The sequence below is a fragment of the Macaca fascicularis genome, chromosome 6, assembly GCF_037993035.2.
Source record: "Macaca fascicularis isolate 582-1 chromosome 6, T2T-MFA8v1.1".
Lineage (NCBI taxonomy): Eukaryota > Metazoa > Chordata > Mammalia > Primates > Cercopithecidae > Macaca > Macaca fascicularis.
The window spans coordinates 92,849,505-92,876,448 of NC_088380.1; the positions used below are offsets into that span (position 1 = coordinate 92,849,505).

The window sequence follows — 26,944 nt, forward strand, 5'->3', positions numbered from 1 at the left end:
AAAAGGGACAATAGAGGACATAAGCCTCTATATTTGTGGGGAAATTACAGTCTGGTAGTTGTCCCCGTGGCTACTGTGTAGCCTTTCTTCAGTGTAACTGAGCAATAGGCAAAACATTCTTCTCTTTCACAGTTCAGAAACGTCTTCTCTGCAGGTTCCATGATCCATATGAGATGGTTGGGACCCTGCACTACTCTAATTTCTCCCAGGACCATTATTTAATATTTAATGTTAGACAAGCTATCCAGCTGTCCTTATATAGCCTAACTAAATCCACTCTCCCCAAGTGTGAAGAAAAATAGAGTCAAATTGCAGGCATTCATGATATACAAGTCTTTAATGCTGAACTGAGCATTTGAATGTGTAAAGTCTTCACAACAGATTAATTGTATCACACAGACATTATCACTGGCATTTCAGAAAAAAATTATAACACCATCTGCCTCTATGTTTATCAAATTCAGATTTAAAATGGTATGAATTAACTGATAGTTCTTGCCTATATGTTTTAAGTTATTAATATCTTGTGTGGGTGTTTTCTTTGTTGTTGTTGTCAGCACAATGTTAAAATGTTTGGATGTTCTTCAAAATCTCATTTACTATGAATAAAATTGAAAGCCATTTTTATACAGGATATTTATCCCATATTATAAACCTTTAAGTGAATGACCACAAAAGGTCTAGTTCCCATGAATATAAGGATATCTTTGTTTGATGATGCGTGCAATGTAGCAATGTTGTGCTGATTAACTCTTAATTATCAAACTATTCATGTCACACAAGCACACTTCCCATTTAAAATTTGTATTGAAGTAAAAAGTGAATGATCACAAATGTGTAAACTGTATTTCTGACAGATAAAGTGATTTTTTCTCCTTTATATATAAGAGATTATCAGCACTTTAACTGGCCACATTTAATTAACCCAAACTTCTCTTAATAGATGTTTACAGATTCAAAATATTTTCTGTACCCTTAACATATGTGGAGAAAATATAATTAATAAATAATGATACAAAGAAAGTTTACTCCACTCACCTGTCTGTTACGTTCATCCATAATCCTCGTAATCTGAATCTTTTTTCTCCCCATAGTCCCCGTTTTTCTTCTCTCTCTCGTCCCTGAAATTATGTATTTTTTCCTTCCTTTTCTTTCTCTTTCCTGTTTCCTCCAAACAAATTTCCTTCTTCAGCACTTGCACAGCTCAGTTCCCAAATTCCTGCATTCGTTCCTGCTGAACAAAAAAGAAAAATTAAATACCACTCTAACAGCAAGTCAGTTTCATAAGAACTATCATATTCTAATTTTATCAAGGAAATAGGCTATATGGAGCTAAAGCAATAAAATGAATAAAAACAACTTTTTGTTAAAAGTATATGGTGTATCACAGACAGGAGCATATCAGGTAGGAATGTTTTATTTTTTAATAATCTCATAAGTAATTTAACAAGTCATTTAAGTGATGCTTTTTTAAAGACTAACACTTGAAATGTATTTTTTTTGTAAAAAGTTTCCTAATCTTTTAAATGAAATTAGGTGACAATTTCACCCTTCTGTTATGAAAAATTACCTAAATCAGAGAGTTAATGAACCTTTATGTACCTGTGTATGCTAAGTAGGGCAGCTAATTCATTTCTGAAGGGAAAACAATCTCCTGTTTTGACAGCAGAGGTGATAACGTCTCTCGTTATGCAAATAGGATGGACGATTATGAAAGTGCTGTTTGATATATGTAAATGTCAACTAATTTAAATCTAAATCCTTTACTCTTACTTTAAAAAAATTATTGCTGTGAGAACACCGTAAAAATAATATGGAATATTTAATCTTAGGTTACAAGCATCTATCAGCAGTGAGATCTTTTCTTTTTGAAAGCCCTTAAAGTACATCTTAGATAACAAGAATCAAAAAAGATAAGCATTGATAGAAAATAAATGGTGCAAAATTAAGATTATTCTTCAATTATACCACACTTTTTATAACAGGCCATCCATCCTCTAAATTTAAATATTTACAAACAGACATCACGTCTTTGTGGAGTAAGATACAAAATTGCAGAAGCTTCATATTACATACTGGCGATCTCTGGGTCATGAATTAAAATTAGAGAAATGATCATCAATAACATGAGATAAGTCCAAGAAACCCAGAATATTAAAAGTATGTACTTTACTTGGTTTTAAATTATATCTGAAAATACTTGAACATAATGGAAGTTAATTGCTCTGAAATGTGAAAGTTAACAAGAAAGCATTCCACAATGGTTTCTTCAAGCAACAGCTCCAATTATTCTATTTCGTCTTAGGTCAATGAATGCAACAACTTTACACACTGCTCAGAATTTCCCTGTTTATTTTAGCTGGTGTCTGACAACGGACCTGATAAATTCCCACATGCATTATGTAATGCTAAGCCAATGTCCTGGCTATTTAATAGATTATTTGGCTCCAATTCAAAGTTCTTGGAACAGGAAGGCTGTTACACATTCGGTCTGACCATTAGCTGTCTTTTGATTTCTTTAATTTAATTTCTAAATTCTTTATCACCTTGGGTATTTTTTTTTAGTTTTTGGTGATTATTTAATTGCAGAAGCTATTATGACATAATTAGTTCTGGTGGATTAAGTGCTGCTTAAATACTAAGACTATCCCTTCTCTTTGCCCCATGCCTCTCTGCTAAACTGCAGCTCGGTTCTGCCTCTCAGAATATGTATGTTGAGTAACATTATGACCACACAGTGCTCATCAAAAACTATTGCTCCAGCTGTAATTTTAAATGTTGGAGGTGGTTCAAAATTTTAAAGAGTTGTAGAAATAATACACATTTGACAAATACACAGAAAAATGGTTATAACATATTGAAATCACATTAAAATATGAAAAACCTACAAAGCATAATTGCATCATATATTTGATGTTGCTAGACACTGTCCGCCTAACTATTTTTAGAAAAAGTCTTAAATGTCACTCAATAGGGCAACTTTCCTGTGTTTCCTATAGTCTTACCTTAGAAGCAAGCAGCATGTTAGAATTGTATTTCCCATGCATGTTTAAGACGCCAAAGATACAAACAAGCTTTCTCTATCACAGAAAGCCAATGCATGAATCCACAGCAAATGCATATAAGACAATTTCCTTTCCTTTCATTGAGCTGAGGCCGGTGGCACTATCGGCTTACAGGACTATGGCTGCCTAAGCGCTTATTCACTTCAAGGTGGAGGGTCAGGGTGAGCAGATTAGAGTGTGGTGATAAGGCAGAAGAGACAAGAATGTCTACAGATTTTGATTTCAAAATACAAATAACCAAACAAGCAGCGAAACAACTTTGGAGAAAAGTCTCAGAAAGGCAGAGAGTTCCTGACGAACCAAACTTAGGAGAGTTCCTCCATATCACCACCCCATATTTCACAACTTTGAATGAGACCATTTTTTAAAAGAGCAGAGCAAGGACTTTAAAAAAAAAAATTCTTACAACATGCAGGAAAAAAATTTTGCCAAAGAGAATGTGTGTATGTATCTATGCATATATAAGTGCTTGATAAAAATGCCATTGAATATATTCTCTTTTTTGAAATATGCAAAGCAATGTAGAGAGAAGCAAGTTTAAATTTCAATAGGACTAAATTTTTGTTTTCTGTATAAATAAATATTTCTTGAGATATTGCCTTCAGAACATTTCTAAAATGCAAAATTTGGTATGAAGTACACATGCAGAGTAATATGTGGTGATGATGACACTAAGTAACTGGTCATGAAGTAAAGTCTATCATGAAACGTGGTTTAGAACATTTGATTATGGGTCACCACATTTCAAAGCTGTCAGTAAAATTTAAAGAATCAGGAAGGTCAACAACAGCTCACGCATTGTTTTCTTAGCACATTTTCTCTAACCTAATTTTTATGCAAAAACTATATTATAAGGTCAGTTTCAAGTACTAATTTGTAAGAGGCCTAGAGAGGTGAAGAAAGAGATTATTTAACTTTAGTAATCTGTAAAACTGTTTTGTGTGTATATGAAAAAGGATTATAATAGCTTGCCTACATGTAGTAAAATTTCAAGTTATGCAGAGAGCTTTCATTATGTACAATCAACCATAAGCTTAACATAATTCCAACAGCCTTGCCGCTACTTTTTTCCACAGGAAAGAAGCATTCTTAGAAAATGACAGAGCTACATATAAATAATCAGTAATTGAAAAAAAAGAAAAAATGTTCTAGTATAGTTACACTCTATAGAGTTACAGTCTTCTGCATTTTTTTTTCTTAAAAAAAAAAAAATGCCAACCCAGATAAAAGAAAACTAAAATGAGGCTGCTTACTAAAAAGGGGAACTTCATTATGGCAGGCTTCTGTTCATTTTGAGTTTGGCATAAGCAGGCAGATGAAGGCAAAGTGGTTTGAGACCCAAGTCGAGAAGAATTTCTTCTGGACAGATGCTAAAGATCATTCTCCCACTGGGCTATCTCATTTACAAACAAGTTCCCTTGAGTGACACATACCTCCCCCTTCCATTTCCCTCCTCCCTCCCTCACTCTTTCTTGCCCTCTTCCTCCCTCCTTCCCTCCTACAAATCTCTCCCAGTAGCACAGAAGAATTTTGACAGAATGGCAGGAAACACGCACACAGACTGGTCAGGGAAGGATATGATGTCAGCAACCACGAACAATAAAAGGTGTAAAGGTGCTTCCTTCCCTAAACTGTTCCAGAAGTGTAAAATGGGAACCAAAACTCTCCACTTCCTTCTCTGAGCAGAACTGTCTGAGTGCGCTGTGCTGCACACCCCACACACAGAGGCCTTGGAGAGGTTCAGATAAGGGACAATGAGGACAATTCAGACCTGGGGCGTGATTTTTAATTTCCATCTTTAAAACACCTGAGAAAAATCCATGTCAGCTCTAGGTTAGTGTTTTATTACGATTGCTTTAAGAAATGAAAATAAGAAAACAAAAAAGTTACTTCATTGAAGTAGCAGATATATCTTAATTATTGTTTACCAGGCCTTAGAAAAATCATCATACACAGTTAATGCAGTCATATAATTGGAATTTACCCTTTGAGGCAAATGAAAAATTCTATGCAAGCAAAGAATCAAAATAGATAAATGAAAACTTTTGGTTAAAAAAAAAAATTATGAAAACCGGCGGAAAAAAAAATCAATGCATGCTGGTAAAATATGCTAATCATTTGTTTGCTCCCACATTAAAAAAAAAAGATATACTGAGGGGGAAAAGATTCTTACGGTTATTGAGACTCTCAAGGTTCTTTAAAAAAATTCAAACTAGGAACCAAAGTATATAACACAAACTTTGCATCTATAGTGAAACTATTTAATCTCCTCGCTATTAAGTTCTTTCTAACATGGAAATGGCATTCTACATAAGGTTTCTGTAGGAAGAAAACCACATATCAAGTGGATCTGAGTCATCATCAGATTTCAATCATCTTCCCACAACACTTTGATTTAGAAGTTAAACATAACCTTCAGTTATGTGTTTTGATCTTAGAGTGAGACTGCCATGCCACATTAAAAGATGTGGGAAGAAATTAATTCTCTTCTGCTAAACTTATCTTTGCAAAGTATGTATTTTGCTACAATAAGTACAATGCAGTCACTTAAATAAAAACAGCCTATGAATAATGATAAAACATTGAAATATGTGATGCCAGTTTTCAAAAAAAATTCTGGTTTTCTTTTATTCGTATTAGCAAATATCTTTTTCATTGACTTACATTTTCACTAACACTAGCATCCTCAAATAATGTTTTGTAAAAACTCAAAGCTGAAAACTGAGCATACTCTATCACACAACACTCACAACACTAAATAATACTGTTAAATAAATACAAACAGGATACATCGTAAGGGGCAAAAATGATCATAAGCCCAGTTGCTGCAAGCCTGGTATTGCTAAATCAAATAATTAAATGATTCATTATCTTTTTAAGTGGAAAACTTTGGTCAATATGTTACATCTAATTACATTTAACTTTCTATTTTGTGATTTGTTTGAAAAATGTATGAAGCATGCAATTATATTTTGGTTAAAAGGAACAGGCAGAACTTTTACTTTTTTTCCAATAAGAGCTATTCTGACCTTCAAAAGGTATAACCAGATTAGTACTCCTATAGATGCTCGACTGCATGATGTCTTGAGTTGAGGAGTATTTCCTTGGCCTTGAAAGTTATCCATTTCTCTGGACTCGGGAAGGGGAACATCACACACCGGGGCCTATCATGGGGAGGGGGGAGGGGGGAGGGATTGCATTGGGAGTTATACCTGATGTAAATGACGAGTTGATGGGTGCTGACGAGTTGATGGGTGCAGCACACCAACATGGCACAAGTATACATATGTAACAAACCTGCACGTTATGCACATGTACCCTAGAACTTAAAGTATAATAATAATAAATAAATTTAAAAAAAAATAAGAAAAACCTTAAAAAAAAAAAAAAAGAAAGTTATCCATTTCTCTCTAAGCTTACCATGTATTTTATAAAGGTACCATTACCTTAGCTATGAGGGCAATTTGAGTTTATTTCCAAATCACATACCCAAGACTCATTCTTCTAAGGGTAATAAACGAACAGCCATTCTTTTCCACTAGATAAATACCATCATGCAATATGCCAATTTATTTTCCCAACTTATTCCAATTTAGTATCAATATGATGAATTTCAAATCATCTTCAAGTCTCAGTAACACAGTACCACACATACAAATAATAAATAATGTTGACCATCTTTTCCAGTTCCTCACACCTGCCACGCTCCTTCCTGCCAAGAGGCCTTTGTGTACTATGCAATTCTTTCTGCCTGGATGTTCCTCCTTTCCTTTTGTGCCTCCTTAACTTCTCCTCCCTTCTGTCTCAGCTTCAGTTTCACCTCCTCAGGAAGTACTCCACGCCCTCCAGATGACATCGAATTTCCCTCTCATAAGATCTAAGCACTAAGTCCTTCTCCTTTGTAGCACTTGCAACAGCTGAAACTGTGTGTTTGTTCATCTTCCTCAACATTGGTTATATTTGTTTGTTTCACCTTTTTATCCCCAGTATATACCCTTACTCTCAAACATATAAAAAGAGCCAATGACTATTAGTTGATTGACAATCAATTAAGATTTGTATCTCTCAACTGATGTATTTTCTTTTCTTCAGCTTCTATTTTTAATGACTACCACTAAAAATATTTCACTATTTTTGCTTATATAGAGGCAGATTGATAACCTCACTTAATACTTCATATTTATATGGCATCTCCTATGTGGAATTAGAATAATTTATACTGAGAATTGGAAGTTGAATGGATTTTGGGATCAGAAAGAACAGGGTTGGAATTCTAGCTTGGTACTTGGACACTGTGTGACTCCAGAATGATTAATCCCTTGGAACTGTTGTTTCCTTGCCCTACCCATAACTGAAAAAACAATTTTCACTTGTAGGATGGTTATGATCATAAGATGTGGTACTATATGTGAATCCTGGGTACATAGTAGTACTGGGAACATGGCCTACTGCTCGTATGATTGCTTCTGTTTAAAGGCATAAAGTGAAAGTCCTATCATATAGTAATGCTACCAAGCGAACAGTGTGGTCCTTACATTTACCATGAAGATCTCACTTTCCAAAACTAATGATCAGCAACTTCTAACAGATAATGCCTCATTTATCCTGTAACAATAATCACCAAATGAAGAATAAATTTACAGTGTTAAAAAAATTAAGAAGTTTCTCTTACGTATCAGCTACGGAAGAGCTTCAGGCAGCAAAAGTGGAAATAACTAGGGAAATATATCAATTTTCCCAATGACCACGGCTGCTGAAAACTCCACATTAATGCTTCTAGTCCTACTTTAATATCTTTCCCCAAGGACAAAAAGAGATGAAATGTATGTCAGAAATATAATAAGGCTAAAAAGGAACTCGTTTTCAAAACCCCTGCAATTAATTTAATAAGTGGGCCTAACCTGCCATTATCCGTGACATAAATCATTTTATTTACACAGTTCCAGAATTTAGGAGACACATACCTCTCTACAATTGTATTGCATTATAAACAATGTAATAACTGTGAGGGAAGCATAGTCTCCCTGTCATAGTTATCCGTAGTCTATTTTGTCTTGGACACTTTTTTCACACTGCAGCTAAAACAGCATTCTCTATTCCCATGCCAAAATAAACTCCAAATGTTCTAAATATGTGAAGAACCTTGTGCTATCCAACCCTACCACAGCTTTTAGTTTTTCCACATTAGGTAATTAATTCAGGGTTCTATCATGTCTTTGCTTTTCTAATTTTTCACAACAGTGCAGCCACCATGTTTTCTTTCAAAGGCCTCTGAGTGATGTGGCAAGGCTCACCACAAAGGTAAAGCCTGCACTATTGTATCACAAAGCAAGAGCTACAATTTAGCATCACAGATTGGGTTCTGTTCCCCAGCTATAACCTCGCAGTAAGCACATGCAGCTGGATTTTTGTTGCTGTTATTGAACAAAGCAAGTTAAGCACTAAACAACATCAACATCAGTGAAACAAAACAGTCTGTAAAGGAAGCTAGACTAGAAGTGGGAGATGTTGCTATTATATATTTTCATGTTATTATAATAAAAACATATAAATTCCGAGGCATCTCATGATCCTGTCAGAAAAAAAAATTATGTTCGTTATATTCTGCATCTTTAATATATCATATTTAATGATTAAAATGGAAATACTCTAAAAATATTTTCTCATATGCCTATAAGTGTTGATCACATTTTTCAGTCTTACTGATACATTTGTGTGTGTGTGCACATGTGTGCACAGCACATGGAAAAACACATTTTAGTCTTTCAAAATGTGTAAATAAAACAATAAGGGTACATTTTCAGACACCTGAGTTGTCTTGAATATTATCACCAGTAAATAATCACAATATTATTAAGACTGTGGTGTGAATGCCTAAAAGGACGTTCTCAGTAAAAGCTTTATTTTACTCTGCATTCAAATATTATGTTAAATGATTGAAAATTATGTCCTTGAAAATAACTTGCTGCTTTCATTACTTATTTTCCAATTTATTTAACATTTAAAGATGACCTTGAAATGGGAAGAAATACCATTGTCCCCCTGCCAATGATTTTGTTGTACATTAAAGAGAAAATGCTAGATAAATCATTGTTATTTAAGTGGAATGTCATTTATTTTTATCTCTAAACCTTACACATTTAGAAAGTTCACACAGAATCTTTACATGCTAAAATATGTGAGTTCAAAATGGCATAAAACTATCTCTCAAAATATATATGATATTGCTATTATATGTGGCTCAACATAGAACTCAGTGATTCATCAATTTTTCCATTTCTCTTCATCTCTTTTATAGCATCCCAATCAACCTAATTAAAGCTTTGTTCATCTGAAACCTCTGATGACAATTTGTTTAACTCTATCCCACTGTGGTCTTCTTATAAGGAGAATTAAATCTGATCTTCTGACAGCAATCATTAAATGATCCCAACTGGCCCCAATTAAGCCACATGGCTCATGGGCTTCCATACAGTCAAGTGCCAAGTTCTCTGTTTCATTTACACATTGTTCTTTACCTTGGCTTATTTTCTTAAAGCCAGTTAAGCATGTGTCTTATCAAGTGGAACTAAATTTCCTTATGTACATTAGCTCAAGACACAGTGCGTCAATTGACTGCACACCGAAGTATCACATAGGACATCTGAAGCCATTCTACATAGCTGCAGAGGTACTAGTGAAAAAGCATCTTTACATTTGTTTACTCCTCCTGAAATTGACCCACATGTACATTCTCGAAATAACACACGTGTTTAAACAGTTCTAGCTAACATAAATCAATAATAACTTCTCATTTGTCTTGTTTATAATGATCTTTTAATAGAAAATTCTCTGCATTTAGAAGTTGGGGTTAATATTCCATTTTTAAAAAATCTCTTTACCTCCCTCTAAAAGAGCAGTACCAAAGTAAGACTTCTGAAGTTAACCTTTCTTACCCTTAATTTCTGCTCTAATTTTTTCACATGTGCTCAATTGTAAGTTCTGTAATGATGTTCCCAGGCCTTCCTACAAGCGCAGGTAGCCTCAGGATTTAGAGCTCATTGATTGTGTGCTACTCCAGGGAAATGACTGATTAAAAACAGCCTCATGAGGAGGAGTAGCTCCTATTCACATCTGGCTCATATGATTCTAAAGTCTAATACCTGTATGAAAATTTGATCCATAGATTTAGATTTTGAACAACTGCGGCAGTTTACCTAGAATACTTTAGATGTCAAAGCAGAAAGTTAAATTAATCCCACTATGACTGGTGTCTGACACGGGTTCTGAAGGCTTTAATCAATTAACCTACTTTCTTGTGAATATAAACAAATACACTGTATTTTTATATCTATTCTAATTATGGCTATCACTGATCATCTGCTGGTATCTGATGCAGGATATCTGTCACAGTTCTCAGAGCAGATGGATTAGAACGTATCTGTTCATCCTAATCATACATTAAAAACTGTTAAAGAGAAATGAAATGCATGCTATGCATCTTATAGGATATTAGCTTTGATGGGACATGTAATTATTTTTATGACTCGACCAACAGATGTAACTGCAAAGAAAATACAATGGAATTATGATATATTTGGTAACTCCAGGAAAAACATTATGTGCATTTTCTTTACGATAACTAAATATATAACTGATCATCTATTCACTTAATAACTGTATTCTTCTCAAAAGAGGAAAATTCAAAATATTTGTTACAAAATGCTGATAATCTAGAAAATACTTACCAGCCTTACAACTGACTTTTTAAAATGTGTAATAAATGTACTAAAATTTTAGTAAACCAAAACAGACACCGGATGTTGAATTATGAAATATTTCTCATGTATTATAGTAATCTCCAATAAGATTTGATGTTAATTTTAGAGCATGCTTCTGCTAAAAAGGGCAAACCCTGCAACAGATTTAGTACAAAGAAGCTGAAAATATCCTGTGGAAAAAAAATCTGTAGAGAAATCAGCCAGCCCAAATCCTGCCATTACTCAGCACTGTAGTGACGTGCGGATGTTTGTAGTGGTTTGAGGAGCCAGCAGGGGTGGAAACTCTGCGTACTCGACTCCAACATGATTGCAATTGAACCTCATCAAAGTAAGAGCTCATAATTTGTCACAGAAAACAGCCAATTAACATATGTTAGAAAAAGGCTTCATAAAGATAATATATGATTAAAGACCCAGTGCAGCTGCTGAAAATCAAAACTATGCATTTAAAAAAGAAATCTCAGCCTAAGCTTCCGTATGGTTAAACTGATAATGGCTACTATGATTTTTTTTTAAGTAGAAAAATATAATTACAGTGCTTCTTATAAGTTTGGGGTTATGGCAAGGGAGAACTGGGTACTGTGGCACTATTTACTATGTCTTACTTAGTTCTATAAATAGTTGAAGCCCTTGCCAAAACTCTGTAGTTACTTTGTTATAGTGCTATTTTAAAACACAGACCTTCATTGTGAGCTAAATGGCCTTCAGGATGCACTTTGTAGTTATAGCATTCCTCTCAAAACTATATCCTCCCTTTATCTGTGCAAAGCTCCAGAACAAGAGGCCTCTCCATGACTGCCCTGGCTCACTGTAGAACATGCTGGGGCTGTGTAACACACTGTTCGAATACTTCAGAACTTCTCTCAGGGTGATGGGCAGGAAGGGTGACAGTTAAATGTCAGAAATGAAATTAAGGCACACACATGGAGTTCGGGTCCTCTAACAGGATGCAGTCCACGCTACCTGCCACAGCTTTGGAGCAGACCAATTACATGTGACATACTTGGTGTATTCTGATTGTAGATTTCAGGTTGGACTACATGGGAATCAAACCCTGGTTAAATCACTGTAACGGGGTATACCGTGAGCCAAAATCATGATGCTTAATATCACAGATATCAGTGACAAAATTCAATCATTAGTCACAGAGACAAGAAGTTGTCAAGCATGATGCTACGTGCCAGGGATACCACTGAAAACAGAACAGAAGGTCTCAGTCTTCATGAAGCTTATGTTCTAAGGCGAAAAGGGGCAACACACAAGTGCACCCATATGATGATTTTAGATACAGAAGTGCTATTGAGAAGATATCGCAGTAGAATGGACGAAGGGGTGATGAAGTGAAGAAGGGCAGAGGTGGGCATCCACTGGGTTGATTTATAGGGAAGGGTTATTTGAGGAGATGATGTTTGAGGAAAGTCCTAATCCATGATGGAGTCAGACATTATTTGGAGGATGATTACTCCATCACTGTGCCTGTCACTGGTGGTACAAGCCTGGCCAAGTCATAGTTTTCTAAACCTCAGTCTCTTCCTCTATAGAGTGGGAATAGTAACAATATATACATTCTACTATGAGGTTGTGAGGCTCAAATAAAAGACAAAACCACACTCATTTGTAAAAATTCAGATGGATATAACTCAATTTCATATACTCATTGTCTAACTTGCTTCCTTCACTTTGATGTTATATAATTTTATAAAAATTATAACTACTTTGAAGCCCTAGGAATATAGCATAATGCAAAATATTTCTAAATTGACATCAGTTGAGTCCAAAAGCATATCTTCCCTTGAAATGTGAATATTTCTTTTTTTTTTTTTTTTTTTTGAGATGGAGTCTCGCTCTGTTGCCCAGGCTGGAGTGCAGTGGCCGGATCTCAGCTCACTGCAAGCTCCGCCTCCCGGGTTCACGCCATTCTCCTGCCTCAGCCTCCCGAGTAGCTGGGACTACAGGCGCCCGCCACCTCGCCCGGCTAGTTTTTTGTATTTTTTAGTAGAGACGGAGTTTCACCGGGTTAGCCAGGATGGTCTCGATCTCCTGACCTCATGATCCGTCCGTCTCGGCCTCCCAAAGTGCTGGGATTACAGGCTTGAGCCACAGCGCCCGGCCGAAATGTGAATATTTCATGATGGCAGTGGCCACTGGTTGAAACAGCTCTTTTCATTTCACAGTGCTAACTATGGATAACACCATGAAGAATCTGGTAAATACAATGCAAAATTTCTGCAAGTGTAAAATATAGAATTATATAAAAATCACACTTTTTAAAATTTGAGAAATAAACAATCTTACAACCATACTAATGTAACTTGTCCATGGGCGAGGGTGATTTATTTCCTCTCTCAAAGGACCCAACTCCCAAGTAATCAGCAGAGCTTTGATTAAGATGTCAGCAATATTTGAAAATCCCAGTGTCTCACGGTATTGGAAATATTCATGTGTCTTTGGACATCCCCACCTATAGAGCAAGCTGTGTAGCCTCAAGCCAAACAGATTAATTTCCAACTTGTAATGAATAGACAAATTGAATTATCTAGTATTTTAAACGAAAGCGTTTTTAAGAAAAAAATACAGTCCCAGCGCGGTGGCTCACATCTGTAATCCCAGCACTTTGGGAGGCCGAAAAGGGTGGATCACCAGAGTTCAGGAGTTCGAGACCAGTCTAGCCTACATGGTGAAACCCCGTCTCTACTAAAAACACAAAAAGTTAGCTGGGTGTGGTGGTGGGTGCCTGTAATCTCAGCTGCTTGGGAGGCTGAGGCAGCAGAATCGCTTTAACCAGGAAGCAGAGGTTGCAATGAGCTGAGGTTGTGCCATTGTACTCCAGCCTGGCCAATAAGAGGGAAACTCCGTCTCAAAAAAGAAAAACAAACAAACAAAAAAATACAAAGGTAAGGATTACAAATTCTAATAAATAGAAAACTAAAGGACAACAGGCTCCCACTTTAATTTTTGATTGTGAAACAGAAATGTCTAATGACAAATGATAGTATTTTAGGGAAAGAGGTCAAAATTTCCTATGCCTTAAGGAATTAGGGGTATATATTTTCAATTCTCCTCTTTTTTGGAGGAAGTTGTAAATAAATTTGATTCTCTATTCCAAACCATTTTCTTCTAATTTCCTGTTTCATGAACATAATTTATCAGTTTAAAAATAGCATAAGTTATATAATTTACCACGAAGCCTAAATGAACACTTACCGATTTTCATTTACAATCAATCAAATGCCTGACAAAAGAAACATAAATTTGAAAGTTTTAAAAAAATAAATACTATATTTTTCTTTTCTAAATGTATCATGGTATAGATATTATAACAAAAAATTGCATTTGATTTTCTTCTCAGTGCTAACCAATACTTCACATTATATTCTCACCTCCCTCGCTATCTAGTAAGATGACCTCTGGGGTACATTTGCTTCACCCTCCAAAACCCAGTCATGACTGCGTACAAACCAGACATGGAAATATGAGTTTCTCCTCTCTACTTGTAGCATTCCCCACTCCATTTTTTCATTTCATCACCTTTCTTTATCTCTTTTTCCACATGTTTGGAACTGAGGGGATATGGAAAGTGAAACTGTCAAAGAGCTAGGAATAGAGGTGTTCTCAGACGAGCAAAATGTTTCCTCCATACAATCCAGGCAGGGCAAGGACAGGCACGCTGCAGAGGGATGTTGCCCCAGGCCAGAGTGAGCTGAGACAGTTTCTAGGCTGAAGGCCTAGCAGGAGGCTCCTTATCTCAGCATGTCTACACATTCTGTCCCAGGCTGTTTTCAAGGATAACCCAAGTCATCCTCGGCAGATAACACTAAACGGAAAGTATTACGGTGCTTCCCCTGTAAAAAAGACTATGTACTATAGATCAGAAGTTACTAAAATGGATCCTATTTTAGCCTGATTCTCTCAAACCTAGACTCTAAAAGAAAGCACTCTTGGGTGGGGGCAAACTCACGACTTTCCTTTCCTTAGAGATCCCAAAGTGCCTAAATTAGCATTCCCCAAAGTGGATTCCAGAGATTACTGGTTCCTAAGATTTTAACAAGTTGTTCCTCAAAAAAAAAAAAAGTTCAGGAAAACTGATTTATTTGTTATAGGACTTTTCATATTCTTCTACATGCTGAATGCCAGAATCTGGACCATTTCCCAATGTATTTCAGATATCCCTTGGAAATGCTAGCTTTAAAGAAAATAACAAGCTTCTTCCCTCTAACCACTGAATACACTGCAGTGTGAAATACCTCAGACAAATACTTGGCTCAGTGCTTGGCACAAGGAAAATATAATGGTATTGCTGAAGACATGATAAAACAATGGAAAACCTTTTTTTTTTTTTCAGTTTTACAAAAAAAGTGCAAACACGAGATCAGGAGCAGAAAACTGTTGTTCACTTGAAGTAAAAGTATTAGTAAATTATTTTGCCATTAGAGTGCAATTTGTTTCCAAACCCCAAAGCACTAAGTGCAAAGCAATATTGCACAGTGGAAAGAAAGCTCCATTTGGAGTCAGACTCTCAGTTGGGCTCACTAGCTACATAATCTTTGGGCCAGTCAACTTCTTTAAGTCTCATTATCCTCAGACATAAAAAGCGAGCCGGGTTCAGTTTCTAAGATGCCTTTCAAGTTCCTAAATGGTATACATTCAATAAAGGAGGAAAGCAAAACAAAACCAAAAAAACGAGGGTTGGAATGATTCTCACAAGAGTATCATCCTAGAGAAACAATAAATTGGCAAAGAAGTTATTATCTGGATAAACATAATTGTTTTCTTCCACATTTTAAAATATTGAAAGATATGTTCACCTCAGCCTCAAGCAATATAAACAGTTAAGACCAAGGTTACGTTATGCACTCCGGACCACTAATCACATTTAGAAGTTTATAAATACATAATACCTAGGAAAATATTAAGGTATTGAAAGCTTTACATGTATTAACTCTAATCCTCAAAACAGCCTATGAGGAAGGCATTATTACAATTTCCATTTTACAGAAAAGAAGGCTGGAGGACAGAGTGGTTAAGTAACTTACCCAAGGTCACACAGCTAGTGTTAGAGCTGTAATCAATATCAATATATCAATATATCAATATTGGATCAATATATCAATATTGGATCAATATATCAATCCAGTCTCACACTCAGAGAGTCGAATCACATACTCTGTTACTTCTCTATGCTGCTAAGTGGTATTCAAGGGAGTACTTAAAACTTAAAATTCTATGTAGAAAATGTGATGTTCAGGATTTGGTGGAATCTACAAATTATTTTTAAAATGAGTGTTCTTCAACTCATCTCACATTTTCTTATTCTTGATGGTAAAAATGAGTTTACTTCCCTGTGCCAGCACGGGAATAGAATGTAAGTTAGATATTTGTCTTTACTATTATAATTTACTGGATGATCATCAGTAGCTGTTTTTGGTTTATTTGTTTTTTTTCTACTTTCTATAAATGAATGTGGTTGTTCACAAGGAAAACCATGTAAATGTATAAATCAGTATATATTCTTCACAATTACTGGAAAAAGAAACCCAAAAGAGTTGTCTTCCTGATAATGGGTCAGGAGAGTCAATTTCACTTATGATGAAAGTAAGAATTACACGAATTCTCATCTGAGAATTACAGTTGAGAATTACACAGATATCTCATCCCCAAAGCTTGAAGCAGTCATCTTGTTTTCCTTCAAAGTACCTTGAGTAGGTTTCTAAACCACACCTAACCAGCTCTGGTATGACCCTGGCCATTATCTTTACCCTCCTCCCACTCCTCTTCTTCCTTCTTGTTAGCTCTTTCTCTTTCTTCTCCTTATCTCCTCAAACTATGGTCTACTACAAATCCTTCTATTTACAGGGAAGTTTCCACTTCAAAATTTTATACAGTTACATACTTCTTCAGAATACTTTGTGTTTTAGAGTTCTGAGTTTAATTGTGCAATTCAATCTCTATAGGTACATTATTTTAGAAGCAACTTTATGGCTATCAACTTTATAAGACACACACCTAATAAAATATACTAATTGTATAAAAACGGCTGACATAATTGGCAATATATTTATAATTGTTGGAAAATACTGCATTTTGGTGCATTATAGAAGTTAACATCACAATTTTTTCACAATGTATTGTGTAGCCTTGCTCTATCAGAGCCTACAGAATGAGGAAGTAATCATACGTGTGTATATATATATATTTAGCATTTGTCAGACTTTTTTCCTACTTTCATAGGCAGAACACCATGTACCTATATTTGTACATATATAGTACATCTATATTCACTTATATAATTATATATGTTATTGTACTAGTTGATGAGAACAGGTCAGAACCATTCAAAAACTCCATAAGGCAACAATGCCACATTATATCTATGTCTGTATCTATCTATCTATCTATCTATCTATCTATCTACCTACCTACCTACCTACCTACCTACCTACCTACCTACCTACCTACCTACTTATGTAAGACTGAGTTCAATTTCAGATGCTGGGCAGTTGATGGTGCAAAGTGAATGCTCAAAATGGCTGCTTCTATATCCCATGCACTCCAAGAGGACTTCTGGTAAACAGGAAATCTCTGAGATTTGTAATTCAGTAAGAAAGAATCTGTTGGCAAATATTGCCTTTCAAAGTGAAGACACCTCTAGGATAATTTTTATGTCAGTATCCCTCACTCATGTTTGTGGGTCCAGTAATAAGTGTTCTGAAAAGGGAAGAGTGTGCATATTACTCTTACATGCTAAAAAAGCAGACATTTCCATCAAGTAACTAGTTCACATAGTCAATTATTATTTGGTCACAATCCTGGTGATTCTAAATTTCAAAATTATATAAGAGTGTTTGTCTTTTGTATCTTATGAAATAGAAAAACAATAAGTATAGAAAAATCTCTACCAACTCCCTTTGAAAAAAATTAGTTAATATGAATATTTAGTGTTTCACTAAATTTACTACGGAGAATTCCAGAATGGACTTGGAAATTTCAACTGCCTTAAAATGGATCTTTATGAGAATGATAAATTTTGCCATGTCAGAAAAGAGAAAAAAATCTTTTCTTTTGGTTAGAAATACAATTTGTATTTTCCATTCATCTAAGGTAAGAGTAGAAACGCCGGACATTAATATTGGCAAGAGTTATGCAAGGTCATATCATTTTTCCCTCCTTCAGATAATACCATACCCAAATTATTTCACAAAGATTCCACCTCTCCTATTTTTAAGGCCTTCCGGAAAAGGAGCAACATAACCTTCCTCAGTATCCTATTTTGATGTTTCACAACTCTCTCTCTCAGGAAATTCTTACTTATAGCTAATCCCTCACAGAATACTTTATGTCCACTCCTCTTGTTCCATCCTTCGTACAGAGAACAACATTTGGTGATCACATCCTCATATCATACACTTCAAGACTGTGTATTGCTTTATATCTATTCTGTTAATCTTCCCTTACGTTGGGTTTTATTTTTTCGCCATCTTTGCAGCTCATCATTTCCCATCAGATTTGCCTAGATCTCTGGAGTCCAAAAGTATACATAGTCCTTGAAAAGTGCTTTTGTTGTATATTCTTATCAAATAAATATTTTTATTTATCCACACACTGCATGAATTTTAAAGTAAATGTTTGCCTTTTCACTTATTTCAATTTTGTAATTTTTCCCTTGCCAGATTTGTTTCTAGCCAACTCTTCCACATTTTGTATTTGGAGAGTTTATTTTTTTTTCTCCTTGGCTTCAAGATTTCTGACCACTTCTCTAGTTTACCAAGGTTATGCTGAATTCCTATCTTTCAAGGGCCAGACCTCAAGCGCTCTTTATACAGGATTTGTTGGCATTTAAAATGTAATGACTAAATTATTTAATTCACTATTCCTTTAGCTACCAGTAAAATCTGTGTGTGGTTTAGATGATATTTTCCCAATTTATGGATGAGGATGTCATATGGTAGAAAATCAAAAGCCTTAGAAAGTTGAAATTATACCTATCCTTTTTCCTTCACACTTTATTAACAAAGATGAAAATATTCTCATAGGACCAGTTCTTATATGATGCTATGTTGCTTAATACACCCTGAACTTTTTAAGATAAATAACACATGGATTTCATGGCAATATTTCCTTGTACATTTTTAAGTCTGCAAATAAGAGAGTTACTAACTCTGGTTCCCAGCGTCATCCTTCATTTAAGAAATGTTATCAATGTGATAGTCAACTCCTAGTCTTACTCAAAAATTGTTAAGACTAGCAGCCTGTGGCCCCATAATGCCATTACTATTGAAATGATCTTAGGGCTGGGTGCTGTGGCTCACACCTGCACTCCCTGCACTTTGGGAGGCTGAGGCAGGTGGATCACTTGAGTCCAGTTCGAGACCAGCCTGGGCAATATGGTGAGACCCTGCCTCTACAAAAAATTTAAAAATTAAGTGGGTGTGGTGGCGCATGCCTGGAGTACCCATCTACTCAGGACGCTGAGGCCAGAGGATCGTTTGAGCCAAGGAGGTTGAGGCTGCAGTGAGATGTGGTTGCACCACTGCACTCCAGCTTGGGTGACGGGATAAAACCTTGTCTCCAAAAAACAAAACAAAAACAAAAACAAACAAAAAAACTGATCTTAGGCTTTAGTGAAACCTTTCTAGGAGGAGTTCCATGAAATTTGTTTTGTTCCTTAGTATCAATGGATTCCATAAGTCATACATACTTGTATTACATTTCATGTATGTGGTTATAAGCATGTGTTCATTTCACTGCTTAATAAAGGTGAAAAATAAAGCAAAGAAGCATTTCATTTATTCCTTCACTCAACAAGTTTTTTCTGGGTCACTAGTATGTTCAAGGCACTATTCTATGTAATATGTCAGGGAATGAAACAGACAAAAATTCATGCCCTGGTGGAACTTACACACTCCTGGTAGCACATTAAAAATGGGCTACATTTTATTTTGTCTTTTGTTGTCATTTTTGGTTAAACAAATTCATAAAAATCGTCTTTTAATTTTGATTCTCCTTATCCAACTTTAAGCCCTATTTCTTAGAACTTTTATTTTTATACTATTTTAAATTTCTCCTATTCTCATAATACATTCAAATTTCCATTCCTCATACAGATCTTTCTTTAAAGGCTTGTGATTTCAGATGAAGTGTTCTTTGACCATTTGTGCAATCCGCTATGTTACATACTATATTTTATAAGAAATACCTTGTAATATTTATAAGTTCTTTGAAATTTGCTCCATTAAAATTCATCTTTTCTATTGTTGACTTCTTCAGATCTTTAATTCCTACCTGTGTTTGGGTGCTAAAATATTGAGAATCTGGCCAATCACCAGGTTTGATGAAAACTAAACTCTTTAATTAATATTTTCCTAGCTTTACTGAAAGAAAAAAAATCTAGTAAAACAAGAAAGCTAACTCACTTTCATGTTTTCTAGTATTACATATCTGTGGAATCTGTGACTGTAATATTTAGGTATTTCTATTATATGACGATGAAAGCAAGTAATCAATGACTCTAACATATGATAAAAGATAGTGGATTAGAAACAGTGCAATTACAGACGTCAACAATATGTAAAAAAAAAAAAAAAGAGAAGCTACATAGTGAAAAAAAAATTCCTGAGAATTCATTCATTTAACAGCCACAGAGTTACAGTAAATAAAGAAATGGGAAATATTGTGATAGTTTCTTTGTCATAACTTCAATTTTCATTAAGTGTGTTGAAAAAATGCGCAGGAAGAAAAAGGTGAGATAAAGGAGAAAACACCTCCTGCGTGTAGCTACCAGATGTCTACCAGTAGGTCAACCTCCTAGATAAATTCTTCATGTGCTTATGAGAATCTAAATAATAATGATCTTCTTTAAAAAGATGATATTCTAGGTTAGGATCTCAATAATTTGTGAAGAAAAGCGACTTTTTCTTTTCCAGAATCCTTGAAATTAAGTGCGGCTTCTATTCAGCGAAATGTATGGACTGGAGAGGGCACATGATGATGATGACCACAACCATCTGCCCAGAGAAACATACTGCCCCTCCTTCAGTCCTGCTCTAGAAGGAGAAGGACGGTATGACGGACAGAGATCATCAGTGGCTACTGATTGAAAGCTACAAAAGACTGAGTTATTTTGGAACATCCCAATATATAGGGGGTGGTATCTTCTCAACCCTAACGTTTTTCCTATCTTATTTTTGGGAGAGATGAAGGGTTTTATAAAAATCTCTCTAGTTATTTGAGTAGTTTGCTTTTTAAAATTTTTTTAAATCCTACGGTATAAAAAACATTTCTATTTCGGTATCTTACTCCATTATCCATGTGAGATGGACAGACATGTTATATCACGTAAAATATTGTTTGTATATTATTTAAATTTGGTTCCCCTCAAAAAACCCTCAATGGTGAACCAACAAATTGTTGAAATTAAGCTAAAAAAAATCAATCTATCTTTGGAATTCTATGGAGACATTGCAAAAATGAGACAGACCAATTATTAGGCAGACAATTTATGTTACACAATTACATTTAAACAGCACTTTTCATGTATCTGAAATTCAAGTTTTATACCTCATTCATTTTTTTTCTAAGATTCAATTTCTCCACAACAAAGTGAGAGGTGTTAACTATGTAATATATATGTTTCTTCTATTTCTAATTAAAAATTGTATTAGTTATGATCTATTGAAACAAATATCTATGACTTTATCTAATACAGAAAATTACCATGTTAACAGATTCTATTTCAAGTTATAAACACAGAAGAAAAAAAATCTGAAGAAATAAATGTGAAAATTGGCAACAAAGTCTTAATTTGTGTTTGTTAGTTCGGTGAAATTTTTTTTTTTTTTTTTTTTTTTTTTTTTTGAGAGAGAGTCTCGCTGCTCTGTCATGCAGGCTGGTGTGCAGTGGTGCAATCTCGGCTCACTGCAACCTCCACCTCCCAGGTTCAAGCAATTCTCCTGCCTCAGCCTTCTGAGTAGCTGGGACTACAGGCACGCACCACCACGCCCAGATAATTTTTTGTATTTTTAGTAGAGACGGGGTTTCACCATGCTGGCCATGATGGTCTTGATCTCCTGACCTCGTGATCCACCCACCTCGGCCTCCCAAAGTGCTGTGATTACAGGCATGAGCCATCACACGCCTGTGAAACAATTTTAAATCATCCTAGTAAAAGTGGTAAAATTTAATGAACGTGGCCCAGGCATGTTATTTCTATATTTCAATTGGACCTTAATCTCGGGTAAGTTTGTAATCTCATGATTATACTTCACATTATATTTCTGTTGAGGAAATCAAGGCATTGAAAAAATGCACAATTTGTCCAACTTTATACTGCAAGTAAGCAACAAAACTGGGTTTTGAGATAAGGGAGGCTGACTCCAGATTCTACCTTCTTGAAAAGTCCTAAGGAAATATTTTTATCATGTTGTTTTTCAATTTTATATCTCAAAGTCCGAAATCAGTTGATAGTGATATACATATATCAAATTCAAGTACATCCACGATCAGAGCTTTTACCTAAAAATATACCACAAAGTTTATTTTTTATTTGATTAGAGAAGGGTGTTTTGTTTTGTTTCTGCTTGGCTTTTTGTTACCATCCTTTGAAAACTGGGGAAATATACTGCTATGTGTAGTTTTAATATAGTACACCAAAAATACTAAGTAAATCTAACTTTTTCTCTGATTCAAATTATATTTCTTAATGCACTTCTATTTAAAGTCATTCCAAAAACAACTCTTTTCCCTATGGTTAAGATTTTAAATACTGTTATAAAATACCAGCAAGTATTTACTTACAACTTATAACTAGGGATAAGATATCTCTAATTTTCCATTTGGTGTATGTCTTAGTAATGTAAACATAATTAGGACTCTGACTATATAGACTAACTTGACAATGAATTGGAAAAAGGTGCTGCTAAAGGTTAAATTCATAGAGGAACTGGTAAGAAATGCCGTATTCTGCAATTTATTGAACATGTCTTATCTAATAAATTTCTATGCCCTTCTTATCAAATGATTCTTAAAAGTTCTGTGCATGAAAATAGTTCACTTTGTGCATTTAAAATAACCCATTGATGGTAAGCAACTTTCTAATATCTTACAATAGATAGGCTACTAAAAAATGTCAATGACCAGTGAACCTGTTTTCATTCCATAAGTTAATTAATTTGAACTGCATGTAAAAGTTGAAGCTAGAACGAACATTACAAATAACGAACACTGAACTGCAACTGTCACATCCTCCTGTGTCAATGGTGCCTATAATTGCTGTTGTCAACAGCTGCTTCAAATTGCCAAAAGACCCCAGAAACAATTCAGGAAGGAAAAGTTTTTAAATGGATCCACATTATGGAAAAAACTTCCTTTATAGTCACTGTTCATTTCCTGCATTGGAATATGACGTAGAAGCAACTGTAAGTAAGAAATTATGACCTACTTAAGGGCTTTTTAATAAGTCAAACTTTCATTATGTGAAACTTCTTTTTTGTAGTCATTTCAGTACCGCCATACCACTAAATCTGAGATTACAACAGCAGTAGAAGTATTGAGAAAGATCACACTTTTACTATTTGTCATTATCTTTTCCATTTATTTACCTGAATCTTATGCATCACAGTTCCCTTCCTGTGTGATAAGGTTATCTGAAGTAGGAAACAAGCAATAATACATACGAGTCTTCTATGGTAAACATCTCAGAAGTTGGTGATAAAAATACACATTTTTATCTTATATAATCTAAATAACTTTTAAGTGGTAATAACACTAACTTATGGTGCAGAAAACCTTTTTTTTTTTTTTTTTTTTTTTTTGAGATGGAGTCTTGCTCTGTCATCAGGCTGCAGTACAGTGGCACGATCTCGGCTCACTGCAACCTCCACCTCCTAGGTTCAAGTGATTCTCCTGCCTCAGCCTCCCAAGTAGCTGGGACTACAGGTGCACGCCACCATGCCCAGCTAATTTTGGTGCTGATAATTTTTATAAAACACATAATAAAAGAATTCTCTTAACATCAAATTTTCAGTCTATATCTTCTTGACATGTGCTTTCTGCTTATTAGAACTTTGTTAAAAGTGGTATAACATTCAATTACATATTTACGCCATAACAAAAATAAAATATACTTCAACTCTTTTTTTTTTTTTGAGATGCATTCTAGCTCTATTGCCCAGACTGGAGTGCGGTGGCACGATCTCAGCTCACTGCAACCTCCACCTCCTGGGTTCATGCGATTCTCCTTGCCTCAGCCTCCTGAGTAGCTGGGACTACGGGTGCCCGACACCATGCCAGGCTAATTTTTGTATTTTTAGTAGAGACGGGGTTTCACCATGGTGATCAGGCTGGTCTTGAACTCCTGACCTCAGATGATCCGCCCACCTCTGCCGCCCAAAGTGATGGGATTACAGGCGTGAGCCACCATGCTTGGCCTACTTCAGCCCTTTACAAAAGTGCAACAAATATACGGCATTCCCCCATAATGACAGAAAAATGACAGCAGCAATACCACGGAGTAAACTGTCATTTCAGAGAGCAAAGGGAAAATGAAAATCATTACAAAAATCACTTTGTAATATTTTTGTTAGGATAAAAGAAAATTAAGCAGTAAAGTTCCAAGGAGAACTCTCTTTGTGCTCAACATGGTAGAAATACCATTCAAACACAGTTTATCCCTGCAGGGAGATTACCTGTAATGCCACCAAGGTCACTGTCAAGTTGTATTAATGGCCATGTTCAGTATGTCAGTCACATGAGTTAGAGCTGCCTTCTTCTTTTGTCTACTGCATAATGACCAGCCTCTAAATGCACACTGACAAATTGAGGTGAGTGAATATATTTTTCCAAAATATAGATGGAAGAGTTTCATTCCACCAACTCTTCTATTTTAGTTGTACCAAACACGTGGAATGGATACAGTCTGGCAGGAAGGAGGTTTTAAATATTCCACTTTGAAAATTGAACCATTTTTGAAATGGCACTTTGAATCTTAAAGGGAATTATTTGTGGCTGCATTGTGATTTTTCTTTCAAATGCACATTTGCTTATATTGCTGCAAAAGCACAAAATATTTTTTAAATGTAGGAATGACATCTTTTTACATCGAAAATGTCACTGGAACATGGAGTTAGCAACAGAATGATTTAGTATTCAATAGTTAAGCTCTACTGCAGATTTGTAATTTTCATTTATCAATATTATTCATCATTTACAGAAGAAATGTGAGAGTGTAGACATATTGTCTTTTGAATACATCTACTGACTGGAGCGCAGCAGTCATATTTATGCACTTAGAGTGAAAATAGATTAACACATCTCCTTTACAGGACTTATATTTAAATAGAATAAATCACACCCTGAAAGAATAAATGATATTCTAGTATGTTATAATAAGACTTGCTCATAGGAGACATCTCTATTAAAAATTTATCACTTTAGCCATAGAATACCAATGTAGTCCTAGCTTTGGGATCAGCAATCTATTACAACATCTGGAAATTTAGCAATTTCAATTTGCAATTTGCTATCAGAACTCAGTACTGATTTCTTTGTTTCACTTACATACTTTAATTCACCAAAACATTACTGAAATGGCTGGGAAAGAAAGAAGACATGAAGAAGCACTTCCCTGCTTATATCAGCTGACCTGGACAATATTTTAAAACTATATTTAGAAAAAGATCAAAAGAGCTGAGTACAGCGGCAATTCTCTGTGCTAACTTCCTCTATTACCACTTTTCTTTTCTTTTTTTTTCACTTGGTGACTTGACTATACAACATATGTTAAAAAAAAAAAAAAAAAAAAAAGGGGAGAGAGAATAATCCCAGGACCTCTAGATAGAATTTTAACATGTGAATCTGGTACATAAAATTAGGATAGAAGATCAGACACCAATCTATACCTTTCGTATGAGACCACCATTTCTATTTTGTTTATCTCATTTCTATTTACACAATTTTCGTTAATGACTTGGATCGCAAATGCATTACAAAGGAGTTCCTCAAATTTGAATTTGAACACAAACAATGATTATCTAAATTACAAAAGTTAGAGTGAAATAAATTCCGCTTATAAAGTACATAACTAAAAAGTGGCAATACACAGAGTGCAAATAAACGTCATTCAGCACACTTACAATTGTAACTAGCAATTGGGCTCAAAATGTATCTAAAAATCCATATATAATATTTTACCTGAGATTTTAAATCTTTAATTGTCATAATTTTTAAAAAGATGGCATAGAATAATTTGCCATTTAAAAAATTCCTCAAAAGTAGAGCGCAGAAAGACGTTGTGGAGAGAATCTACTGGATTTAAAAACTTCATAATGATCTGTATTTGAAAGACCAAAGTTATAGTGGCCAAAACCATTTTAGTAGGGGATAATAAAGCTAGTTCCAGAAAATCGGTTGAATGGCTACAACTTTCTAGTTATGTCACATCTCTTACTTCATGGAATATTGGGTAATTTTACACGGATGAAAATTATGTCCTTAAGGTAAAAACTCCCATTTTCACACATTTCTCTCTCTCTACATAGTAATCATAGTAGGCAATATGCTAAGTGCTTTATGCATATTATTTAATTCTTATAATTATTCTAGTCACAATAAGGTAGATAAGCTGAGGCATATTTTGAAAACTTCAGTAGTGTAATTTCTCACTCCACACTGTTAACTAGTGATTTGCAACTGGAGTAAGAACATTATAAAAATGGGCACGCTGATGAAAATTAAGTTTGGATTTTGGTAAAACAACTGACACTCTTCGGGATACAAATTCCGTTTACCTATGTCATTCTTCTCTGTGAAAGAGATAGTTAAAAGATTCTCCTTACTTATGAATAAGGTATTTAAAGTTCTTAATGGGTGATGTAGAAGTAGTATGTGTTCTTCGATGACACAAAAATACTTCAATATTGGAAAATACTTTTTAAAATAATATTATTGTGAGCCAGGTGCGGTGGCTCACGCCTGTAATCCCAGCACTTTGGGATGCCGAGGTGGGCTGATCACAAGGTCAGAAGTTCGAGACCAGCCTGACCAACATGGTGAAACCCCGTCTCTACCAAAAATACAAAAATTAGCCAGGCGTGGTGGCACCTGCCTGTAATCCCAGCTACTCAGGAG

General features: G+C 35.1%; 1 protein-coding gene across 50 annotated transcripts in view; it reads right to left on the minus strand.

Annotated features, from left to right (window-relative positions):
• Positions 1–26,944, minus strand: part of MEF2C (myocyte enhancer factor 2C) — a 184,335-nt gene that overhangs the window by 102,941 nt on the left and 54,450 nt on the right. For 19 of the 50 annotated variants that reach the window (XM_073993800.1, XM_005557348.3, XM_073993779.1 and 16 more), the window contains one exon: positions 1,039–1,234. In XM_073993800.1, coding sequence (XP_073849901.1) covers positions 1,039–1,092 — 54 coding nt within the window. In that variant the 5' untranslated portion in view covers positions 1,093–1,234. Of the gene's footprint in view, positions 1–1,038; positions 1,235–1,602; positions 1,649–3,005; positions 4,568–26,944 lie in introns of those variants that run through there. The other 31 variants (XM_073993801.1, XM_073993789.1, XM_073993781.1 and 28 more) reach the window with 6 other exon arrangements.